The sequence below is a fragment of the Callionymus lyra genome, chromosome 12 (genome assembly GCF_982586985.1).
Source record: "Callionymus lyra chromosome 12, fCalLyr1.hap1.1, whole genome shotgun sequence".
Lineage (NCBI taxonomy): Eukaryota > Metazoa > Chordata > Actinopteri > Syngnathiformes > Callionymidae > Callionymus > Callionymus lyra.
This window is the reverse complement of record NC_141829.1, coordinates 8699015-8719067: the sequence shown is the minus strand read 5'-3', so window position 1 is coordinate 8719067 and position 20053 is coordinate 8699015. Positions and strand designations below refer to the sequence as shown.

At 43.0% G+C, this 20053-nt stretch overlaps 3 protein-coding genes across 6 annotated transcripts in view; all 3 read left to right on the top strand.

The window, feature by feature from the left end:
* The window catches only part of LOC148068157 (collagen alpha-3(VI) chain-like), a 78181-nt gene that overhangs the window by 41096 nt on the left and 17032 nt on the right, over nucleotides 1-20053 (top strand). For 3 of the 4 annotated variants that reach the window (XM_087803709.1, XM_087803710.1, XM_087803711.1), the window contains 4 exons: nucleotides 16134-16745; nucleotides 16829-17455; nucleotides 17706-18305; nucleotides 18623-19234. In XM_087803709.1, coding sequence (XP_087659835.1) covers nucleotides 16134-16745; nucleotides 16829-17455; nucleotides 17706-18305; nucleotides 18623-19234 — 2451 coding nt within the window. Of the gene's footprint in view, nucleotides 1-14870; nucleotides 15444-16133; nucleotides 16746-16828; nucleotides 17456-17705; nucleotides 18306-18622; nucleotides 19235-20053 lie in introns of those variants that run through there. The other variant, XM_087803712.1, reaches the window with a different exon arrangement.
* LOC148068159 (collagen alpha-3(VI) chain-like) lies at nucleotides 24-13238 on the top strand. Its single transcript, XM_087804516.1, has 19 exons — nucleotides 24-27; nucleotides 89-682; nucleotides 815-1414; nucleotides 1566-2159; nucleotides 2292-2891; nucleotides 3043-3636; nucleotides 3769-4368; nucleotides 4520-5113; nucleotides 5246-5845; nucleotides 5997-6590; nucleotides 6723-7322; nucleotides 7474-8067; nucleotides 8200-8799; nucleotides 8951-9544; nucleotides 9677-10276; nucleotides 10428-11021; nucleotides 11154-11753; nucleotides 11905-12498; nucleotides 12631-13238. Exons 1-19 carry the CDS (start codon nucleotides 24-26, stop codon nucleotides 13236-13238), a joined length of 10758 nt encoding a protein of 3585 aa, XP_087660642.1.
* On the top strand, nucleotides 13317-14715 carry LOC148068158 (collagen alpha-3(VI) chain-like). The gene is made up of 3 exons (XM_087804515.1): nucleotides 13317-13320; nucleotides 13382-13975; nucleotides 14108-14715. The coding sequence occupies exons 1-3, from the start codon at nucleotides 13317-13319 to the stop codon at nucleotides 14713-14715; spliced, it is 1206 nt and encodes a 401-aa protein (XP_087660641.1).

Sequence of the window (20053 nt, the reverse complement as noted above, 5' to 3'; positions counted from 1 at the left end):
AAATATCTAGTGAGAGGCCGCTTATGGGTCCATTCAACTGCTCTTACTCACTGTATATACTGTACTTTCTCTCCGTGTGGAATTTTAGCTGACATTCCAAGAAGAGATGTTGTCTTTCTTTTGGATGGTTCTGATGGAACAAGGAATGGCTTCCCTGCCATTAAAACCTTTGTGGAGAAAATGGTTGAGAAAATTAATGTTGGAGATAATGAGGACCATGTCTCTGTGGTCCAGTACAGCAGAGACGCAGAGGTGCATTTCTATCTCAACACATTCACTAAAAAAGAGGACATTGCAAATTCCTTGAGAGCACTGAGACACAAAGGAGGCAGACCCCTAAATACTGGCGCAGCTCTGCAATTTGTCAGGGACAATGTGTTTACACAGTCCTCTGGAAGTCGACAAGCGCAAGGTGTTCCACAAATTCTGATCCTAGTCAATGGCGGGAGGTCATCAGACAATGTGGAAACTCCAGCCTCTAATCTGAAACAACAGGGCATATATGTGATTGGCATTGGGACACAGAGTTCTGATAGTGGAGAGCTGGAGAAAGTGTCATTTGATCCAAGATACGCTCTATCAGTTCCCGATTTCTCTGACCTCCCTAATGTACAGGAGCAATTATCCTCTGTTATAAGCACAATGCCAATGGAAGCCCCAACAATTGCGCCAACAAAAACCGGTAAGGAATGTTCTTCAATGAAGTTTTAGAAAACGCCATTTAGAATTGCATAATTGTAATTCAAAGGCAATGATTGCAAGGTAAAATGTACTTAAATGTAGATATAACGAGTCTTGCCCTACTTTTCTCCAGTTGACAGAAGGTTACCAGGAAGGGACGTAGTCTTCTTGTTGGATGGCTCGGACAATACTCGTTCCAGATTCCCTGCCATGCAAGACTTTGTCCAAAGAGTAGTAGAGGGCCTGAGCCTTGATGACCAAAAGGACCGCGTGTCAGTAATTCAGTACAGCAGAGAACCAGCTGTACATTTCTATCTGAATACGTACACCTCAAAAGGTGACATTCTTGACACGGTCAGAAATTTGAGGCACAAAGGCGGAAGACCACTAAACACAGGTGCGGCTCTGCAGTACCTGAGGGATAATGTCTTCACACCCTCTGCTGGAAGCAGGCGCCTTGAAGGAGTGGCACAGGTTCTTGTGCTATTGAGTGGTGGAAGGTCTTCTGACAGTGTTGAAGCACCAGCATTAGCTCTCAAAGATCTTGGAGTCAAGACCTTTGCAATTGGTACCAGGAATGCTGATGAAGAGGAACTTCAAAAGATATCCTCTGATCCCAGTCAGGCTTTAACTGTGTCAGATTTCAATGACCTTCCAAGTGTGCAAAAACAACTCAAGTCTTCTCTTGAGACTTCCACCGATGATATCACGTCAGGGACTCCCTCCAAACCCGGTATGTGAAAATACTTTTTAGATCAAATGTCTGGATGACATGGCACTCCAGCTGTTCTATTGCAAATATCTAGTGAGAGGCCGCTTATCGGTCAATTCAACTGCTCTTACTCACTGTATATACTGTACTTTCTCTCCGTGTGGAATTTTAGCTGACATTCCAAGAAGAGATGTTGTCTTTCTTTTGGATGGTTCTGATGGAACAAGGAATGGCTTCCCTGCCATTAAAACCTTTGTGGAGAAAATGGTTGAGAAAATTAATGTTGGAGATAATGAGGACCATGTCTCTGTGGTCCAGTACAGCAGAGACGCAGAGGTGCATTTCTATCTCAACACATTCACTAAAAAAGAGGACATTGCAAATTCCTTGAGAGCACTGAGACACAAAGGAGGCAGACCCCTAAATACTGGCGCAGCTCTGCAATTTGTCAGGGACAATGTGTTTACACAGTCCTCTGGAAGTCGACAAGCGCAAGGTGTTCCACAAATTCTGATCCTAGTCAATGGCGGGAGGTCATCAGACAATGTGGAAACTCCAGCCTCTAATCTGAAACAACAGGGCATATATGTGATTGGCATTGGGACACAGAGTTCTGATAGTGGAGAGCTGGAGAAAGTGTCATTTGATCCAAGATACGCTCTATCAGTTCCCGATTTCTCTGACCTCCCTAATGTACAGGAGCAATTATCCTCTGTTATAAGCACAATGCCAATGGAAGCCCCAACAATTGCGCCAACAAAAACCGGTAAGGAATGTTCTTCAATGAAGTTTTAGAAAACGCCATTTAGAATTGCATAATTGTAATTCAAAGGCAATGATTGCAAGGTAAAATGTACTTAAATGTAGATATAACGAGTCTTGCCCTACTTTTCTCCAGTTGACAGAAGGTTACCAGGAAGGGACGTAGTCTTCTTGTTGGATGGCTCGGACAATACTCGTTCCAGATTCCCTGCCATGCAAGACTTTGTCCAAAGAGTAGTAGAGGGCCTGAGCCTTGATGACCAAAAGGACCGCGTGTCAGTAATTCAGTACAGCAGAGAACCAGCTGTACATTTCTATCTGAATACGTACACCTCAAAAGGTGACATTCTTGACACGGTCAGAAATTTGAGGCACAAAGGCGGAAGACCACTAAACACAGGTGCGGCTCTGCAGTACCTGAGGGATAATGTCTTCACACCCTCTGCTGGAAGCAGGCGCCTTGAAGGAGTGGCACAGGTTCTTGTGCTATTGAGTGGTGGAAGGTCTTCTGACAGTGTTGAAGCACCAGCATTAGCTCTCAAAGATCTTGGAGTCAAGACCTTTGCAATTGGTACCAGGAATGCTGATGAAGAGGAACTTCAAAAGATATCCTCTGATCCCAGTCAGGCTTTAACTGTGTCAGATTTCAATGACCTTCCAAGTGTGCAAAAACAACTCAAGTCTTCTCTTGAGACTTCCACCGATGATATCACGTCAGGGACTCCCTCCAAACCCGGTATGTGAAAATACTTTTTAGATCAAATGTCTGGATGACATGGCACTCCAGCTGTTCTATTGCAAATATCTAGTGAGAGGCCGCTTATCGGTCAATTCAACTGCTCTTACTCACTGTATATACTGTACTTTCTCTCCGTGTGGAATTTTAGCTGACATTCCAAGAAGAGATGTTGTCTTTCTTTTGGATGGTTCTGATGGAACAAGGAATGGCTTCCCTGCCATTAAAACCTTTGTGGAGAAAATGGTTGAGAAAATTAATGTTGGAGATAATGAGGACCATGTCTCTGTGGTCCAGTACAGCAGAGACGCAGAGGTGCATTTCTATCTCAACACATTCACTAAAAAAGAGGACATTGCAAATTCCTTGAGAGCACTGAGACACAAAGGAGGCAGACCCCTAAATACTGGCGCAGCTCTGCAATTTGTCAGGGACAATGTGTTTACACAGTCCTCTGGAAGTCGACAAGCGCAAGGTGTTCCACAAATTCTGATCCTAGTCAATGGCGGGAGGTCATCTGACAATGTGGAAACTCCAGCCTCTAATCTGAAACAACAGGGCATATATGTGATTGGCATTGGGACACAGAGTTCTGATAGTGGAGAGCTGGAGAAAGTGTCATTTGATCCAAGATACGCTCTGTCAGTTCCCGATTTCTCTGACCTCCCTAATGTACAGGAGCAATTATCCTCTGTTATAAGCACAATGCCAATGGAAGCCCCAACAATTGCGCCAACAAAAACCGGTAAGGAATGTTCTTCAATGAAGTTTTAGAAAACGCCATTTAGAATTGCATAATTGTAATTCAAAGGCAATGATTGCAAGGTAAAATGTACTTAAATGTAGATATAACGAGTCTTGCCCTACTTTTCTTCAGTTGACAGAAGGTTACCAGGAAGGGACGTAGTCTTCTTGTTGGATGGCTCGGACAATACTCGTTCCAGATTCCCTGCCATGCAAGACTTTGTCCAAAGAGTAGTAGAGGGCCTGAGCCTTGATGACCAAAAGGACCGCGTGTCAGTAATTCAGTACAGCAGAGAACCAGCTGTACATTTCTATCTGAATACGTACACCTCAAAAGGTGACATTCTTGACACGGTCAGAAATTTGAGGCACAAAGGCGGAAGACCACTAAACACAGGTGCGGCTCTGCAGTACCTGAGGGATAATGTCTTCACACCCTCTGCTGGAAGCAGGCGCCTTGAAGGAGTGGCACAGGTTCTTGTGCTATTGAGTGGTGGAAGGTCTTCTGACAGTGTTGAAGCACCAGCATTAGCTCTCAAAGATCTTGGAGTCAAGACCTTTGCAATTGGTACCAGGAATGCTGATGAAGAGGAACTTCAAAAGATATCCTCTGATCCCAGTCAGGCTTTAACTGTGTCAGATTTCAATGACCTTCCAAGTGTGCAAAAACAACTCAAGTCTTCTCTTGAGACTTCCACCGATGATATCACGTCAGGGACTCCCTCCAAACCCGGTATGTGAAAATACTTTTTAGATCAAATGTCTGGATGACATGGCACTCCAGCTGTTCTATTGCAAATATCTAGTGAGAGGCCGCTTATCGGTCCATTCAACTGCTCTTACTCACTGTATATACTGTACTTTCTCTCCGTGTGGAATTTTAGCTGACATTCCAAGAAGAGATGTTGTCTTTCTTTTGGATGGTTCTGATGGAACAAGGAATGGCTTCCCTGCCATTAAAACCTTTGTGGAGAAAATGGTTGAGAAAATTAATGTTGGAGATAATGAGGACCATGTCTCTGTGGTCCAGTACAGCAGAGACGCAGAGGTGCATTTCTATCTCAACACATTCACTAAAAAAGAGGACATTGCAAATTCCTTGAGAGCACTGAGACACAAAGGAGGCAGACCCCTAAATACTGGCGCAGCTCTGCAATTTGTCAGGGACAATGTGTTTACACAGTCCTCTGGAAGTCGACAAGCGCAAGGTGTTCCACAAATTCTGATCCTAGTCAATGGCGGGAGGTCATCAGACAATGTGGAAACTCCAGCCTCTAATCTGAAACAACAGGGCATATATGTGATTGGCATTGGGACACAGAGTTCTGATAGTGGAGAGCTGGAGAAAGTGTCATTTGATCCAAGATACGCTCTATCAGTTCCCGATTTCTCTGACCTCCCTAATGTACAGGAGCAATTATCCTCTGTTATAAGCACAATGCCAATGGAAGCCCCAACAATTGCGCCAACAAAAACCGGTAAGGAATGTTCTTCAATGAAGTTTTAGAAAACGCCATTTAGAATTGCATAATTGTAATTCAAAGGCAATGATTGCAAGGTAAAATGTACTTAAATGTAGATATAACGAGTCTTGCCCTACTTTTCTCCAGTTGACAGAAGGTTACCAGGAAGGGACGTAGTCTTCTTGTTGGATGGCTCGGACAATACTCGTTCCAGATTCCCTGCCATGCAAGACTTTGTCCAAAGAGTAGTAGAGGGCCTGAGCCTTGATGACCAAAAGGACCGCGTGTCAGTAATTCAGTACAGCAGAGAACCAGCTGTACATTTCTATCTGAATACGTACACCTCAAAAGGTGACATTCTTGACACGGTCAGAAATTTGAGGCACAAAGGCGGAAGACCACTAAACACAGGTGCGGCTCTGCAGTACCTGAGGGATAATGTCTTCACACCCTCTGCTGGAAGCAGGCGCCTTGAAGGAGTGGCACAGGTTCTTGTGCTATTGAGTGGTGGAAGGTCTTCTGACAGTGTTGAAGCACCAGCATTAGCTCTCAAAGATCTTGGAGTCAAGACCTTTGCAATTGGTACCAGGAATGCTGATGAAGAGGAACTTCAAAAGATATCCTCTGATCCCAGTCAGGCTTTAACTGTGTCAGATTTCAATGACCTTCCAAGTGTGCAAAAACAACTCAAGTCTTCTCTTGAGACTTCCACCGATGATATCACGTCAGGGACTCCCTCCAAACCCGGTATGTGAAAATACTTTTTAGATCAAATGTCTGGATGACATGGCACTCCAGCTGTTCTATTGCAAATATCTAGTGAGAAGCCGCTTATCGGTCCATTCAACTGCTCTTACTCACTGTATATACTGTACTTTCTCTCCGTGTGGAATTTTAGCTGACATTCCAAGAAGAGATGTTGTCTTTCTTTTGGATGGTTCTGATGGAACAAGGAATGGCTTCCCTGCCATTAAAACCTTTGTGGAGAAAATGGTTGAGAAAATGAATGTTGGAGATAATGAGGACCATGTCTCTGTGGTCCAGTACAGCAGAGACGCAGAGGTGCATTTCTATCTCAACACATTCACTAAAAAAGAGGACATTGCAAATTCCTTGAGAGCACTGAGACACAAAGGAGGCAGACCCCTAAATACTGGCGCAGCTCTGCAATTTGTCAGGGACAATGTGTTTACACAGTCCTCTGGAAGTCGACAAGCGCAAGGTGTTCCACAAATTCTGATCCTAGTCAATGGCGGGAGGTCATCTGACAATGTGGAAACTCCAGCCTCTAATCTGAAACAACAGGGCATATATGTGATTGGCATTGGGACACAGAGTTCTGATAGTGGAGAGCTGGAGAAAGTGTCATTTGATCCAAGATACGCTCTGTCAGTTCCCGATTTCTCTGACCTCCCTAATGTACAGGAGCAATTATCCTCTGTTATAAGCACAATGCCAATGGAAGCCCCAACAATTGCGCCAACAAAAACCGGTAAGGAATGTTCTTCATTGAAGTTTTAGAAAACGCCATTTAGAATTGCATAATTGTAATTCAAAGGCAATGATTGCAAGGTAAACTGTACTTAAATGTAGATATAACGAGTCTTGCCCTACTTTTCTTCAGTTGACAGAAGGTTACTAGGAAGGGACGTAGTCTTCTTGTTGGATGGCTCGGACAATACTCGTTCCAGATTCCCTGCCATGCAAGACTTTGTCCAAAGAGTAGTAGAGGGCCTCAGCCTTGATGACCAAAAGGACCGCGTGTCAGTAATTCAGTACAGCAGAGAACCAGCTGTACATTTCTATCTGAATACGTACACCTCAAAAGGTGACATTCTTGACACGGTCAGAAATTTGAGGCACAAAGGCGGAAGACCACTAAACACAGGTGCGGCTCTGCAGTACCTGAGGGATAATGTCTTCACACCCTCTGCTGGAAGCAGGCGCCTTGAAGGAGTGGCACAGGTTCTTGTGCTATTGAGTGGTGGAAGGTCTTCTGACAGTGTTGAAGCACCAGCATTAGCTCTCAAAGATCTTGGAGTCAAGACCTTTGCAATTGGTACCAGGAATGCTGATGAAGAGGAACTTCAAAAGATATCCTCTGATCCCAGTCAGGCTTTAACTGTGTCAGATTTCAATGACCTTCCAAGTGTGCAAAAACAACTCAAGTCTTCTCTTGAGACTTCCACCGATGATATCACGTCAGGGACTCCCTCCAAACCCGGTATGTGAAAATACTTTTTAGATCAAATGTCTGGATGACATGGCACTCCAGCTGTTCTATTGCAAATATCTAGTGAGAGGCCGCTTATCGGTCCATTCAACTGCTCTTACTCACTGTATATACTGTACTTTCTCTCCGTGTGGAATTTTAGCTGACATTCCAAGAAGAGATGTTGTCTTTCTTTTGGATGGTTCTGATGGAACAAGGAATGGCTTCCCTGCCATTAAAACCTTTGTGGAGAAAATGGTTGAGAAAATGAATGTTGGAGATAATGAGGACCATGTCTCTGTGGTCCAGTACAGCAGAGATGCAGAGGTGCATTTCTATCTCAACACATTCACTAAAAAAGAGGACATTGCAAATTCCTTGAGAGCACTGAGACACAAAGGAGGCAGACCCCTAAATACTGGCGCAGCTCTGCAATTTGTCAGGGACAATGTGTTTACACAGCCCTCTGGAAGTCGACAAGCGCAAGGTGTTCCACAAATTCTGATCCTAGTCAATGGCGGGAGGTCATCTGACAATGTGGAAACTCCAGCCTCTAATCTGAAACAACAGGGCATATATGTGATTGGCATTGGGACACAGAGTTCTGATAGTGGAGAGCTGGAGAAAGTGTCATTTGATCCAAGATACGCTCTGTCAGTTCCCGATTTCTCTGACCTCCCTAATGTACAGGAGCAATTATCCTCTGTTATAAGCACAATGCCAAGGGAAGCCCCAACAATTGCGCCAACAAAAACCGGTAAGGAATGTTCTTCAATGAAGTTTTAGAAAACGCCATTTAGAATTGCATAATTGTAATTCAAAGGCAATGATTGCAAGGTAAACTGTACTTAAATGTAGATATAACGAGTCTTGCCCTACTTTTCTTCAGTTGACAGAAGGTTACTAGGAAGGGACGTAGTCTTCTTGTTGGATGGCTCGGACAATACTCGTTCCAGATTCCCTGCCATGCAAGACTTTGTCCAAAGAGTAGTAGAGGGCCTCAGCCTTGATGACCAAAAGGACCGCGTGTCAGTAATTCAGTACAGCAGAGAACCAGCTGTACATTTCTATCTGAATACGTACACCTCAAAAGGTGACATTCTTGACACGGTCAGAAATTTGAGGCACAAAGGCGGAAGACCACTAAACACAGGTGCGGCTCTGCAGTACCTGAGGGATAATGTCTTCACACCCTCTGCTGGAAGCAGGCGCCTTGAAGGAGTGGCACAGGTTCTTGTGCTATTGAGTGGTGGAAGGTCTTCTGACAGTGTTGAAGCACCAGCATTAGCTCTCAAAGATCTTGGAGTCAAGACCTTTGCAATTGGTACCAGGAATGCTGATGAAGAGGAACTTCAAAAGATATCCTCTGATCCCAGTCAGGCTTTAACTGTGTCAGATTTCAATGACCTTCCAAGTGTGCAAAAACAACTCAAGTCTTCTCTTGAGACTTCCACCGATGATATCACGTCAGGGACTCCCTCCAAACCCGGTATGTGAAAATACTTTTTAGATCAAATGTCTGGATGACATGGCACTCCAGCTGTTCTATTGCAAATATCTAGTGAGAGGCCGCTTATCGGTCAATTCAACTGCTCTTACTCACTGTATATACTGTACTTTCTCTCCGTGTGGAATTTTAGCTGACATTCCAAGAAGAGATGTTGTCTTTCTTTTGGATGGTTCTGATGGAACAAGGAATGGCTTCCCTGCCATTAAAACCTTTGTGGAGAAAATGGTTGAGAAAATTAATGTTGGAGATAATGAGGACCATGTCTCTGTGGTCCAGTACAGCAGAGACGCAGAGGTGCATTTCTATCTCAACACATTCACTAAAAAAGAGGACATTGCAAATTCCTTGAGAGCACTGAGACACAAAGGAGGCAGACCCCTAAATACTGGCGCAGCTCTGCAATTTGTCAGGGACAATGTGTTTACACAGTCCTCTGGAAGTCGACAAGCGCAAGGTGTTCCACAAATTCTGATCCTAGTCAATGGCGGGAGGTCATCTGACAATGTGGAAACTCCAGCCTCTAATCTGAAACAACAGGGCATATATGTGATTGGCATTGGGACACAGAGTTCTGATAGTGGAGAGCTGGAGAAAGTGTCATTTGATCCAAGATACGCTCTGTCAGTTCCCGATTTCTCTGACCTCCCTAATGTACAGGAGCAATTATCCTCTGTTATAAGCACAATGCCAATGGAAGCCCCAACAATTGCGCCAACAAAAACCGGTAAGGAATGTTCTTCAATGAAGTTTTAGAAAACGCCATTTAGAATTGCATAATTGTAATTCAAAGGCAATGATTGCAAGGTAAAATGTACTTAAATGTAGATATAACGAGTCTTGCCCTACTTTTCTTCAGTTGACAGAAGGTTACCAGGAAGGGACGTAGTCTTCTTGTTGGATGGCTCGGACAATACTCGTTCCAGATTCCCTGCCATGCAAGACTTTGTCCAAAGAGTAGTAGAGGGCCTGAGCCTTGATGACCAAAAGGACCGCGTGTCAGTAATTCAGTACAGCAGAGAACCAGCTGTACATTTCTATCTGAATACGTACACCTCAAAAGGTGACATTCTTGACACGGTCAGAAATTTGAGGCACAAAGGCGGAAGACCACTAAACACAGGTGCGGCTCTGCAGTACCTGAGGGATAATGTCTTCACACCCTCTGCTGGAAGCAGGCGCCTTGAAGGAGTGGCACAGGTTCTTGTGCTATTGAGTGGTGGAAGGTCTTCTGACAGTGTTGAAGCACCAGCATTAGCTCTCAAAGATCTTGGAGTCAAGACCTTTGCAATTGGTACCAGGAATGCTGATGAAGAGGAACTTCAAAAGATATCCTCTGATCCCAGTCAGGCTTTAACTGTGTCAGATTTCAATGACCTTCCAAGTGTGCAAAAACAACTCAAGTCTTCTCTTGAGACTTCCACCGATGATATCACGTCAGGGACTCCCTCCAAACCCGGTATGTGAAAATACTTTTTAGATCAAATGTCTGGATGACATGGCACTCCAGCTGTTCTATTGCAAATATCTAGTGAGAGGCCGCTTATCGGTCAATTCAACTGCTCTTACTCACTGTATATACTGTACTTTCTCTCCGTGTGGAATTTTAGCTGACATTCCAAGAAGAGATGTTGTCTTTCTTTTGGATGGTTCTGATGGAACAAGGAATGGCTTCCCTGCCATTAAAACCTTTGTGGAGAAAATGGTTGAGAAAATTAATGTTGGAGATAATGAGGACCATGTCTCTGTGGTCCAGTACAGCAGAGACGCAGAGGTGCATTTCTATCTCAACACATTCACTAAAAAAGAGGACATTGCAAATTCCTTGAGAGCACTGAGACACAAAGGAGGCCGACCCCTTAATACTGGCGCAGCTCTGCAATTTGTCAGGGACAATGTGTTTACACAGTCCTCTGGAAGTCGGCAAGCGCAAGGTGTTCCACAAATTCTGATCCTAGTCAATGGCGGGAGGTCATCTGACAATGTGGAAACTCCAGCCTCTAATCTGAAACAACAGGGCATATATGTGATTGGCATTGGGACACAGAGTTCTGATAGTGGAGAGCTGGAGAAAGTGTCATTTGATCCAAGATACGCTCTGTCAGTTCCCGATTTCTCTGACCTCCCTAATGTACAGGAGCAATTATCCTCTGTTATAAGCACAATGCCAATGGAAGCCCCAACAATTGTGCCAACAAAAACCGGTAAGGAATATTCTTCAATGAAGTTTTAGAAAACGCCATTTAGAATTGCATAATTGTAATTCAAAGGCAATGATTGCAAGGTAAAATGTACTTAAATGTAGATATAACAAGTCTTGCCCTACTTGTCTTCAGTTGACAGAAGGTTACCAGGAAGGGACGTAGTCTTCTTGTTGGATGGCTCGGACAATACTCGTTCCAGATTCCCTGCCATGCAAGACTTTGTCCAAAGAGTAGTAGAGGGCCTCAGCCTTGATGACCAAAAGGACCGCGTGTCAGTAATTCAGTACAGCAGAGAACCAGCTGTACATTTCTATCTGAATACGTACACCTCAAAAGGTGACATTCTTGACACGGTCAGAAATTTGAGGCACAAAGGCGGAAGACCACTAAACACAGGTGCGGCTCTGCAGTACCTGAGGGATAATGTCTTCACACCCTCTGCTGGAAGCAGGCGCCTTGAAGGAGTGGCACAGGTTCTTGTGCTATTGAGTGGTGGAAGGTCTTCTGACAGTGTTGAAGCACCAGCATTAGCTCTCAAAGATCTTGGAGTCAAGACCTTTGCAATTGGTACCAGGAATGCTGATGAAGAGGAACTTCAAAAGATATCCTCTGATCCCAGTCAGGCTTTAACTGTGTCAGATTTCAATGACCTTCCAAGTGTGCAAAAACAACTCAAGTCTTCTCTTGAGACTTCCACCGATGATATCACGTCAGGGACTCCCTCCAAACCCGGTATGTGAAAATACTTTTTAGATCAAATGTCTGGATGACATGGCACTCCAGCTGTTCTATTGCAAATATCTAGTGAGAGGCCGCTTATCGGTCAATTCAACTGCTCTTACTCACTGTATATACTGTACTTTCTCTCCGTGTGGAATTTTAGCTGACATTCCAAGAAGAGATGTTGTCTTTCTTTTGGATGGTTCTGATGGAACAAGGAATGGCTTCCCTGCCATTAAAACCTTTGTGGAGAAAATGGTTGAGAAAATTAATGTTGGAGATAATGAGGACCATGTCTCTGTGGTCCAGTACAGCAGAGACGCAGAGGTGCATTTCTATCTCAACACATTCACTAAAAAAGAGGACATTGCAAATTCCTTGAGAGCACTGAGACACAAAGGAGGCAGACCCCTTAATACTGGCGCAGCTCTGCAATTTGTCAGGGACAATGTGTTTACACAGTCCTCTGGAAGTCGGCAAGCGCAAGGTGTTCCACAAATTCTGATCCTAGTCAATGGCGGGAGGTCATCTGACAATGTGGAAACTCCAGCCTCTAATCTGAAACAACAGGGCATATATGTGATTGGCATTGGGACACAGAGTTCTGATAGTGGAGAGCTGGAGAAAGTGTCATTTGATCCAAGATACGCTCTGTCAGTTCCCGATTTCTCTGACCTCCCTAATGTACAGGAGCAATTATCCTCTGTTATAAGCACAATGCCAATGGAAGCCCCAACAATTGTGCCAACAAAAACCGGTAAGGAATGTTCTTCAATGAAGTTTTAGAAAACGCCATTTAGAATTGCATAATTGTAATTCAAAGGCAATGATTGCAAGGTAAAATGTACTTAAATGTAGATATAACAAGTCTTGCCCTACTTGTCTTCAGTTGACAGAAGGTTACCAGGAAGGGACGTAGTCTTCTTGTTGGATGGCTCGGACAATACTCGTTCCAGATTCCCTGCCATGCAAGACTTTGTCCAAAGAGTAGTAGAGGGCCTCAGCCTTGATGACCAAAAGGACCGCGTGTCAGTAATTCAGTACAGCAGAGAACCAGCTGTACATTTCTATCTGAATACGTACACCTCAAAAGGTGACATTCTTGACACGGTCAGAAATTTGAGGCACAAAGGCGGAAGACCACTAAACACAGGTGCGGCTCTGCAGTACCTGAGGGATAATGTCTTCACACCCTCTGCTGGAAGCAGGCGCCTTGAAGGAGTGGCACAGGTTCTTGTGCTATTGAGTGGTGGAAGGTCTTCTGACAGTGTTGAAGCACCAGCATTAGCTCTCAAAGATCTTGGAGTCAAGACCTTTGCAATTGGTACCAGGAATGCTGATGAAGAGGAACTTCAAAAGATATCCTCTGATCCCAGTCAGGCTTTAACTGTGTCAGATTTCAATGACCTTCCAAGTGTGCAAAAACAACTCAAGTCTTCTCTTGAGACTTCCACCGATGATATCACGTCAGGGACTCCCTCCAAACCCGGTATGTGAAAATACTTTTTAGATCAAATGTCTGGATGACATGGCACTCCAGCTGTTCTATTGCAAATATCTAGTGAGAGGCCGCTTATGGGTCCATTAAACTGCTCTTACTCACTGTATATACTGTACTTTCTCTCCGTGTGGAATTTTAGCTGACATTCCAAGAAGAGATGTTGTCTTTCTTTTGGATGGTTCTGATGGAACAAGGAATGGCTTCCCTGCCATTAAAACCTTTGTGGAGAAAATGGTTGAGAAAATTAATGTTGGAGATAATGAGGACCATGTCTCTGTGGTCCAGTACAGCAGAGACGCAGAGGTGCATTTCTATCTCAACACATTCACTAAAAAAGAGGACATTGCAAATTCCTTGAGATCACTGAGACACAAAGGAGGCAGACCCCTAAATACTGGCGCAGCTCTGCAATTTGTCAGGGACAATGTGTTTACACAGTCCTCTGGAAGTCGACAAGCGCAAGGTGTTCCACAAATTCTGATCCTAGTCAATGGCGGGAGGTCATCTGACAATGTGGAAACTCCAGCCTCTAATCTGAAACAACAGGGCATATATGTGATTGGCATTGGGACACAGAGTTCTGATAGTGGAGAGCTGGAGAAAGTGTCATTTGATCCAAGATACGCTCTGTCAGTTCCCGATTTCTCTGACCTCCCTAATGTACAGGAGCAATTATCCTCTGTTATAAGCACAATGCCAATGGAAGCCCCAACAATTGCGCCAACAAAAACCGGTAAGGAATGTTCTTCAATGAAGTTTTAGAAAATGCCATTTAGAATTGCATAATTGTAATTCAAAGGCAATGATTGCAAGGTAAACTGTACTTAAATGTAGATATAACGAGTCTTGCCCTACTTTTCTTCAGTTGACAGAAGGTTACCAGGAAGGGACGTAGTCTTCTTGTTGGATGGCTCGGACAATACTCGTTCCAGATTCCCTGCCATGCAAGACTTTGTCCAAAGAGTAGTAGAGGGCCTCAGCCTTGATGACCAAAAGGACCGCGTGTCAGTAATTCAGTACAGCAGAGAACCAGCTGTACATTTCTATCTGAATACGTACACCTCAAAAGGTGACATTCTTGACACGGTCAGAAATTTGAGGCACAAAGGCGGAAGACCACTAAACTCAGGTGCGGCTCTGCAGTACCTGAGGGATAATGTCTTCATACCCTCTGCTGGAAGCAGGCGCCTTGAAGGAGTGGCACAGGTTCTTGTGCTATTGAGTGGTGGAAGGTCTTCTGACAGTGTTGAAGCACCAGCATTAGCTCTCAAAGATCTTGGAGTCAAGACCTTTGCAATTGGTACCAGGAATGCTGATAAAGGGGAACTTCAAAAGATATCCTCTGATCCCAGTCATGCTTTAACTGTGTCAGATTTCAATGACCTTCCAAGTGTGCAAAAACAACTCAAGTCTTCTCTTGAGACTTCCACCGATGATATCACGTCAGGGACTCCCTCCAAATCTGGTATGTGAAAATACTTTCTAGATAAAATGTCTGGATGACATGGCATTCCAGCTGTTCTATCGCAAATATCTAGTGAGAAGCCGCTTATCGGTCAATTACACTGCTCTTACTCACTGTATATACTGTACTTTCTCTCCATGTGGAATTTTAGCTGACATTCCAAGAAGAGATGTTGTCTTTCTTTTGGACGGTTCTGATGGAACAATGAATGGCTTCCCTGCCATGAAAACCTTTGTGGAGAAAATGGTTGATAAAATGCAAGTTGGAGATAATGAGGACCATGTCTCTGTGGTCCAGTACAGCAGAGACGCAGACGTGCATTTCTATCTCAAATCATTCACCAAAAAAGAGGATATCGTAAATTCTGTCAGAGGACTGAGACACAAAGGAGGCAGACCCTTAAATACTGGTGCCGCTCTCCAATTTGTCAAGGACAAAGTGTTTAAAATGTCCTCAGGAAGTCGACAAGTTCAAGGGGTCCCGCAAATTTTGATCTTGCTAAATGGAGCGCGGTCATCTGACAATGTGGAAACTCCAGCCTCTAATCTGAAACAACAGGGCATATATGTGATTGGCATTGGGACACAGAGTTCTGATAGTAGAGAGCTGGAGAAAGTGTCATTTGATCCAAGATACGCTCTGTCAGTTCCCGATTTCTCTGACCTCCCTAATGTACAGGAGCAATTATCCTCTGTTATAAGCACAATGCCATTGGATGTTACACCAATTACACCTGGTAAATAATATTTTTAGTCCCTTTGTTGTAGAAATTTACTCTAGAAATTGTTATGTTAATATGTTTTTTAATATGTTTAGCATTTTATTGAATTATATATTGTATTTAATTATAACAAAAATGTAATGTGATTTTCTGCATGTGCACAATTTGGATTTTTTACTTTTTACACTAATTTTCTGATATTGAAACACATACTTTAAAGGTTGAACATTCTTTGAACTAATTTAAAATGGAAGTTAATTAGATTAAGTTGCAAAAGTTGCATTAATTTATTCTTTAAGTAACTTTGACTAAAATATAATGCATACATATAATGAACAATAATTCCTTCAATAAGACACTCACATCATTTAAATTGAATACAAAATTGGGTTTACAAATTATTTAAAAAAAAAAACATTGAGGGATGATTATCTTACAAAAGGTTTACCTCTTGACCACAATTGCATCCTGTCACCACAGGATGTATGAATTCTTTACCCCAAAGGATAAATAAAAAAGCTTTGTCGTTCCACTGAGTTTTTTTCCTGACACACTGTTACAACATAAAGTTTTCTCAGACCAATTGTTTGGTCACATTGATTTGAGTTTCATGCAATTTGAGGCAAATGCTCTAGGGAGCCACATGCAACTGTTTTACCAACCATCACTTTAACCTTTTCTTTTCTCATTCTGTCTTTTCTTTAGTTGAGAACATGGTTCCACGGAGGGATGTTGTCTTCCTTGTTGATGGATCTGACGGTGTTGGACGAGAGTTCCCCATTATCAAACAGTTCATCGCCAAGGTTGTGGAGAATTTAAATGTAGGCGAAAATAAAATACGCATTGGTGTCGTTCAGTACGGAGATAGCTCTCACCCAGATATGTTCCTGAACACTCACACAACCAAAGAGGAAACTTTGTCAGCCATCAGAGGACTACGACAGAGAGGAGGCAGACAGCGCAACCTCGGTCAAGCCCTCCAGTTTGTCAATCAAGACGTTTTAACAGCAGGAAGAGGCAGCAGAAAGCAAGAAGGAGTACCGCAGTTTTTAATTGTCGTCTCCAGTGGGTCCTCATCTGATGACATTCGCCAGGCTGCGTCTTCACTCAAACAGTCAAGAGTTGTTCCATTCAGCATTGGAACTAGAGAGATCAACGAAAAAGAACTGCAGGTGGTGTCATATACGCCTAACTTTGCTTATAAGGTGGATGATCTTCCAGGCCTCTACACGATACAAGACAACCTAATCAACACCCTTACGACATTGTCTGATGAAGACGTTGCTCGTTTGCGTCCAGAATTCGTAGACTATGAAGGTAAGGGATTGTTCATTATGCCGTTTTTAGTTGCATTTTTATTTATCTAATTTACCTTTCCCCTTCTATTTTTTATATTTCAGTTGTCATCACTACTGTCTCTGGTGGAGAGAAGAGGGATGTTGTATTTTTGATTGATGGATCCACTGCAACACGCAGCGAATTTCCTTCAATCCGTGAAATGATAAAAAGAGTTGTAGAAAAATTGGATGTGGGTCAGGACAAAGTCAGAATTTCTGTTGTACAGTATAGCGACGACACTAATGTTGAGTTTTTACTGAATGAATTCTCTACAAAAGAAGAGGTACGGCAGGCTCTTGCAAGGCTGAGAAGCAGGGGTGGGAGCCGACTAAACACGGGTTATGCTCTTGAGTGGGTCTCCAAAAACGTCTACCAAAGGTCAAAGGGGAGTCGCATCGAAGAGGGCGTTCCTCAGTTCCTTATCTTAGTGACAGGTGGAAAGTCTGCAGATGATGTTTCCGTTCCAGCTGACCAACTCAAGAAAAGCAACGTTGCCCCCCTGGCTATTGGATCACGAAATGCAGACCCAGATGAGCTGAGAAAGATTTCCCTGAAGCCTGAACTTGTTTATACCGTGGACACATTCCAGCAGCTTCCAAGAGTGGAGCAAAAGCTGCTTGATTCAGTCACAACCATCTCTACTGCTGACATCATTAGCAGCTATGTCCCAGTGACCACTGTGGAAGTTGGTAAGGATGAACCTTGGTTCCTATTTGGTCAGAGCGCTATTAAATATACTGCAAAAACTGCCACAGATTATAATACAAACACAGGAGTTTAATTAAACTAACGCATAAAACCCATGGCCATATGTTGTCTTGGAATTTGCTCCAGCTTTGCCTCTAATATAGTGAAGATAATTATTTGTTAATAAATGTATTATTATAAATAATAAATAAATATTATGTATAAATAACTAATTCTATTCATGTCTTGCAGCGGTCGAAAATATTGGAAAAAAGGACATCATTTTCCTCATTGACGGCTCCGACACAACTGGTCCCGATGGTATTGCTCATATCCGAGACTTCATCCTCAACGTTGTTTCACAGCTGGATGTGCGACCAGATCAGGTCCGTGTGGCTCTGGTTCAGTATTCCAACCAAGTTAAAACGGAGTTCTCCCTGAACACTCATGGCAACAAACCATCAGTTGTTAGTGCAGTCAAAAGGCTCCGTCAAATGGGTGGGCGGTCATCAGATTTGGGAGATGCCATCAACTATGTTATCAATAACGAGTTAAAGCCAGGTTCCGGAGCCCGTCTGTCGGATGCCTCCCAGCACCTTGTTGTTCTCACCGGTGGGCGTTCACCTCAAGATGTTTCTTTATACGGTCCATTACTAAAAAGCTCTAGAGTCAACTGCATCGGTATCGGGGCTGGCGGCGCAGATACAAGACAGCTATCTCAGATCTCTACGACATCAGAGGACGTCCTCCAGGTTCCTTCATTCCCTGGCCTGTCAGCAGTCCGCCAGAGGTTCATCTCCAGACTCAGTGGGACCATCCCAGTGCAACCGTCCCCAGAAATTGAATATCCAAGTAGGTTTTTTTTTTTCATTTACAGAATTACGATAGGGCAAAAATCCAACCAACACTATTATACCATTATGCTTAATGCTCTATGTGCAACACTGAAGAGGGACTAAGGGAAAAATTACACTTTGCAACCCACAATGTGACCATTTCTGATAAAAATGAATTAAAACACAACACAAATTAATTAAATTTTCATTAAAGCCTGAACATCAATTAAATGTATTCATACTAGTTTTGAAATTATTTTATTAATTTTTTTCCTCCTGTTTTTCCCTCTTGCCCACCTTCCTACCTTATTTTTCCTCTCTTGTAATTCACAGCATCTGGACTGCCTCCTCCCAAAAAGGCTGACATCGTCTTCTTGGTGGATGGCTCAATCAACCTGGGAAGAGAAAATTTTAACGAAGTCATGTCATTTATCAGCAATCTAATCGACTTGTTCTACAATGATCGGGACAATCTCCGATTTGGGCTCGCACATTATTCCACCGATGTGACCGATGACTTCTACCTCAACACGTACAAGAACAAGCAGGAAATCGTTGACGCCATTAGCAGAGTTGAGTACAAAGCGGGACGTAAAATAAACACCGGTGCTGCGATCCGCCATGTTGAGGACAAGCACTTCATAAAGGAACGCGGCAGCAGAAAGGACGAAGGTGCTCCACAGATCCTGTTGATCGTCACAGGAGGCCGGTCAGCCGACGACGGCAAGAGTGCAGCACTTGGCCTGAAGAAGAAGGGCGTGAGGGTCTTTGCAGTGGGAGTGGGCGATATAGAGAGTGAGTTAGAAGGTCTGGCAAGCGAGGCCTCAACTGTTGCAAGGGCGTCCACCTTCCTGGAGCTTTCGGAGCTTAACGAACAAATTCTTGAGACGTTGGATGATGAGATGAAAGGAAAGCTGTGTGTTGGCGCACAAGAAGAGCCGAAAGGTGAGAAGATCTATGATTGTGTATTTCTTTCTAAGCACTGATCTATGTTGGTTAAAGGTTAAGGTAGGTTTCTAAAGGTCTACAACCAGTTACTCCAGATCCACCTGTGCGGCCCTCACGCAATTGAGTTTCAATTTGTAGATAAATAATGATAATGCAAACAAATGATACACATTAACATTCTATTGATTTGACTTAAATGAGTTGTATAGTTAGTTTCCTAGGGTGATATAGTTAAACTATTAAGTTTTGTTTTGTTTATAGATTTAAGAGTAAAGCTTTACCCAGAAGCAATATTTATTGAAGATTCAAAGAAACCTACAGTATACTATATTTTAGCTTGATAAACAATTGAAATTGCCAACATTTTTTATTCAGTGTTGAGATTTGATATTTTGGTTAGTTTTTTGGTATAATAGATTTTATGACCGTTACCTTAATTGAGTATACTTCAGTCTGTGAGTGTTTTAATTTGACAGGGAACTATCTTAAATGGCTCTTTGCTCAGTAAAGCTAAAAACTTACAGGAAATGTATTATAAATGAAAGATCCTAAAAGTAATTATTAGTCACAATTCGTCTAAATATTTATTTAATTATAATACATTTTCATAACAGTTACCTCAATACACATAACCACTATATAACAGAAGTAAAATTGCTTATTAACAGACAGAAACCTTGAGCAGAACTAGACTTAGTGTGATCAGCTAAATAGTTTAAGAGAGGAGTTTAGAAAGTTAAAAATAAATATGAAAATAGCCTCCTTTTGATTCCTAAACTAGTACTGGTTTTGGGTCCAAATTAACCAACATTGCAC